General features: G+C 39.4%; 1 protein-coding gene across 1 annotated transcript; it reads right to left on the reverse strand.

Annotated features, from left to right (window-relative positions):
- Positions 1–1,930: 1,930 nt before the first annotated feature.
- LOC127161799 (NLR family CARD domain-containing protein 3) lies at positions 1,931–4,710 on the reverse strand. Its single transcript, XM_051104550.1, has 4 exons — positions 4,673–4,710; positions 4,498–4,558; positions 3,868–4,072; positions 1,931–3,702 (listed from the first exon to the last, which is right to left on the reverse strand). Exons 1-4 carry the CDS (start codon positions 4,708–4,710, stop codon positions 1,931–1,933), a joined length of 2,076 nt encoding a protein of 691 aa, XP_050960507.1.
- Between the last annotated feature and the right edge of the window lie 350 nt (positions 4,711–5,060).

Here is a 5,060-nt window from a genome sequence, read left to right on the forward strand (position 1 = left end):
GCTGATTGGCCAAAGTGTTCACGCGCTCAACAGACATGACCTTGATTGGCTACAATGATAAGCGCTTCACGCTCCTCACCGAGCGCTCACATATAAACATAACGAGAGTGTTTTAAAGCCGCCTGTGTCAGCGGATCCCTAATACATCTGCATATAGACTGATCCGCTGACAGATGCGGCTTTCAAACACTTCCGTTGTGCTTATATGTGAGCACTCGGGAAGAAGCGTGAAGCGCTTACCATTGTAGCCAATCACAGTCATGTCTGTTGAGCGCGTGAACACTATGATCATTTTTCGGATACCCAAAATATTCCCATACTGCAGATTTTATTTTTTTTCGGCGGGAGATAGAGATTAGAATTTGCAGCCTCTGTATCGGACATTTTGGCCGCTGTGCAGGTATGGGTGGAGTCTAAGCAGTCAAGCGGAAAGAAGTTGCATATACACGGCAGCGCGGGTGAGATCTGGTTTTTTTTTTTTTTCTCTTTTTTTTTTTTTCAAAAACACGGATAAGCAAATGTGCATAATATGATAATCGTAGATGTCAATATCACAATAAACCGCCATACCGGTATACCGTTACAACCCTACTGGGGACAGAGGTCTCAGATTCTCCTGAGAACGTCAACATGCTCATTTTCTGTGTGTTTTTTTTGGGTGGGCCTAATACAGGAGAGATGTAATCTCTACATTGTTCTATTTACATATCTTTACGAATGTTGTTTTCTTTATTTCTATTATCTTCTAAGAAGCTCAAGTACTATGGTCCTTTGGTAATGACGATATTGTTTAGGTTTTGCTTTTGATAGTGAAGCAGTATTGAAGCACATCACCATCAGATATTTGTAGCAGGTGTTTCATACACAGGACACTCAGGAAACAAATTAACTTAAAGTAATAAAGAAGTCACTACTGAATTGTTTCCTTTCTTTTTATCAGTGTCTTTTTTTTTGTACCAGATTTTAGGGAGTTGTCAATGAGTATTGATTAATTATTGATCATTTTTACAGATAAAATCGGAGGATGTGCTTAATTAGTATTTAAATAGTATATGTTTATGTTGATCTATATTCTTGTTCAGATGGCACTGTATTAAGTAGTATATGAAACGTGTTTCTGTTGCTCATGAAAACGCTTTTTAAAAGTCTGTGTATTTGATAAATATTGCATTTAATTCACTTCTTCTGTGAAAGAGCATGCAAACACCACGGGAGCTTCACTAACGAGAATAAAAAGTGTCCGACTTGATGCCTCTGTTTTCAACTCCGCCCCCGACTGCTCTCGGATACTCTCGTTGATCGCCATCTGTAGCCGTAGATGAAGTCGAACACACCTTAAATCAAGCTCTGATACAGTGCTTCAATGTGAAATGTGTCGTTTTTTTATGCAAGCCTCGGAGCTTCCGTGTTGAACGTAACATCACTACATGAAAGTGCTGCCCGAGTGAGCCATTGTTTTCTTTTGTTTGTTTTTTTGTTGTTGTTGTTTTGTTTAGTTTTATGTATTTTCATGGACTCAAGTTCCCTTTTCCCCTCGTGGCACTCGCTTCATCACAACATGTATCTTTTAATAGAGTGGCATTAACTAAAACTCTTTTACTTTTTTGCAGTTTAAAATGCATTCTGTCTACTATTTTAATTTACTTAAATTAAATTATACATATGTATTATTAGATTGATCCCAGTACAATATTTGTAGTATCAGAGAGTCACAACCCTGTTCCTGAAGGCACCTCAACTTTTCACATTTTGGATGAATCTCTCTTATCAAACACACTTGATTCAGCTCATCAGGTCATTAGTAGAGCACTCTATGATGTTAGCTCAGTGTGTCACATAAGAAACACCTCAAAATATACAGAAACATGGTAGAGAAACAAAGGCCTACTGTATACAATAAAGTCAATAAAACAAAGACGCTGTAAAATACTCACTCAGCCTTTCTAGATGCTTTGATCACTGGCAGCAGCCTCAGGAGACATTCTTCTGATGGATCATATTTACTCAGTATAAACTCATCCAGCTCTTTTTCTGAGTTCAACAGCACAAACACCAGAGCCGACCACTGAGCAGCAGACAGTTTGACTCCAGAGAGACAATAGTTAAGGTAATTTGTTCTGCTCAGGTATGTTTGGACTTCCTGTTCTAGTGAACGATCATTCAGTTCATTCAGACAGTGGAACAGGTTGATGGATTTCTCTGGAGAGTGATTCTCCCTGATCTTCTGTTTAATGTATTTAGCTGTTTCCTGATTGATATCAGAGCTGCTTACTGTATTTCTCAGGAGGCCTTGTAAGAGAGTCTGATTAGACTCTAGTGAGAGACCGAGAAGGAACCGGAGGAAAAGATCCCAGTGTCCGTTCTCACTCTGTAAGGCCTTGTCCACTTCTTTCTTCAGTAAACTGGTCATTGGTGACCTGAACACATTCATCCATCCTGTGTTTTGTTCAGAAAAGGACAGCAGCTTGAATAAAGCAGCAAGAAACTCCTGAACACTCAGATGAACAAAGCTGTACACCTTCCCCAGCTGCAGTCCAAACTCCTGTCTGAAGATCTGGGTACAAACTCCTGAGTACACTGACACTTCTCTGACATCAATGCCGCTCTCTTTCAGGTCCTTCTCATAGAAGATCAGGTTCCCTTTTTCCAGCTGTTCAAAAGCCAGTTTTCCTAGAGACAGAATAGTCTTTCTAGCCTGATCAGGATCAATTTCATATTTTCCATCATACTTCTGTGTCTTCAGTTTGGTCTGAATGATCAGGAAGTGTGTGAACATTTGTGTGAGAGTCTTGGGAATCTCTGCACTCTCTGCTTTACCCATCATCCTCTCTAGAACAGTGGCTGAAATCCAGCAGAAGACTGGTATGTGACACATGATGAACAGACTTCTTGATGATCGGATGTGTGTGACGATTCTATCAGCCAGACTCTGATCGTTTATTCTCTTCCTGAAATATTCGTCCTTCTGAGGGTCATTGAATCCTCGTACCTCTGTGACCTGGTCGACACACTCAGGAGGGATCTGATTGGCTGCTGCTGGTCGAGAGGTGATCCAGAGGAGAGCAGAAGGAAGTAGATTCCCCTTGATGAGGTTGGTCAGCAGCACATCCACTGAGGCTGATTCTGTTACATCAGACAAGATCAGATTGTTTTGGAAATCTAGACATAGTCGACACTCATCCAGACCATCACATATGAACATGACTTTGTAATCATCATAATCTGCTGACTTAAATTCTTTGGTTTCTGTGTAAAGGTGATTTAGAAGTTGCTTAAGACTGAGATTTTTCTGTATCAAATTCAGCTCCCTAAAAGGAAGTGGAAATATGAAATGAACATCCTGATTGGCTTTTCCTTCAGCCCAGTCCAGGATGAACTTCTGTACAGAGACTGTTTTTCCAATTCCAGCGACTCCTTTAGTCAGCACAGTCCTGATGGGTTTGTCTTGTCCAGGTGAGGGTTTAAATATGTCATTGCAGTTGATTGGTGTTTCCTGTATCTCTGGTCTCCTGGACACTGTCTCAATCTGTCTCACCTCATGTTCATTATTGATCTCTCCACTCCCTCCCTCTGTGATGTAGAGCTCTGTGTAGATCTCATTCAGACGTGTTGAGTCTCCATGATTGGACATTCCTTCACTGACTCTCTGATATTTGTCCTGTAGTCTGGATTTGAGTTTTTGCTGATACACAGGCATCAGTTCTGAGTAAAGGAAATAATCGTTGTTATTGGCAGAGCAATATTTTAGAAATTTATTTTTAGGTTTGATATGTTATATGTGTCATGACATTCAGCAAAATTACTAACTGAAGACAGAAGGTTCATAATAAAAATACTGGCTATAATCTGCTGATCCAGAGCTCTTACTGGTCTGTAGTGTGTTAGCGAGGTCTATCTGGTTCATCTTCCTCAGGATGATCAGTGTGATCTTCAGAAGCCCCTCTCTGACTCTGTTATGACCCTCATCAACATGATGGTCCCTTTCAGAGCATTCTGGGTAATCTGGACACAGTAGTCTCTTAAAGCTTTTTAACTCGCTCTTCATCACAGAGATGATTTTCTGCTCAAGCTCCTGAAATCATAGTGAATATTCAAACAATAAACCTCCATTCCATCACAGATTGAACCAAACGATCAATAAACAAAAGAGTTAAGGCATGAATGCTAATAAACATTACTGAATTATATTGCACCTGCTAATAACTTCGACTGTATGCTCAAACATCAGCGTCTACAGATACTGAGGTTAAAAGAGGGAGTTTGACTGGATTGTCTGTTTGCTAGATTGATTTCATCTTTGTGCAGCAGTCAGTTTACATATGGATTCATCTTCTCTACTTTAGTGGTCATTGATCTGCTTTATAGTGGCCTACAAATTATCTTACATGGGTAGGAAAGAAAATATGAATATTATAGAGAGTATTTCACAGATTTCTCCATTTCTAAATACTTTTACCCAGAGGGTTATTGTGCTGGGACACACACACAACAACCAACCTTGAAAATGGAGTCTAAGTTCTTCTTTGGTGTATGTGATTCTGGTCCTTCATGTTTTTGACTGTAGTTAAACAAATATTAAATATTTTTAAATATGTGTTAATGTAGTCAATACACATCACTAAATGAATATCATATACTGTATATATTTCTCATACTGTAAACTAAACATCACCTCAGATCAGCAGATGATTCTCCTGAGCTGAATTTCATTGGCTGTATCATTGACGCGTCACTCTTCATGGACACACAGCTGGGTTCAGGAGATTCATTCTGCCGCAGACTAAAATATAACAGCAATACAAACTGTTTCAGAAAATCTCACACTGCTCACACAGAAGTAGCTTTACTGTTTCAAACTCCCTTAAATGCTCATCTCTTTCACTTGAGGAGTCCGTTGTGACTTGAGAGTTAAAAGATTAAATTTCTATAAATAAAAGGAATCTGCCACATGTGCCCTTTTCATTCATGACACATATAGAAAAAAAATGGCCAATACACACATTTAAAGACAGACACAGAAACATCCAGCAGTAACAGGGACACCTGGTGACAATGTCTAT

The sequence above is a fragment of the Labeo rohita genome, unplaced genomic scaffold (assembly GCF_022985175.1).
Source record: "Labeo rohita strain BAU-BD-2019 unplaced genomic scaffold, IGBB_LRoh.1.0 scaffold_739, whole genome shotgun sequence".
In the NCBI taxonomy this organism is placed as follows: domain Eukaryota; kingdom Metazoa; phylum Chordata; class Actinopteri; order Cypriniformes; family Cyprinidae; genus Labeo; species Labeo rohita.

Bases quoted from the DNA above. Each gene is read 5' to 3' on its own strand.
- LOC127161799 (XM_051104550.1), bottom strand. From the start codon at position 4,710: ATGAAATTCAGCTCAGGAGAATCATCTGCTGATCTGAG. The intron at 4,073-4,497 runs GTTGGTTGTTGT...CTATGATTTCAG, and splicing joins ACTTAGACTCCATTTTCAAG to GAGCTTGAGCAGAAAATCAT. The intron at 3,703-3,867 runs GTAAGAGCTCTG...TCCTTTACTCAG, and splicing joins CGCTAACACACTACAGACCA to AACTGATGCCTGTGTATCAG.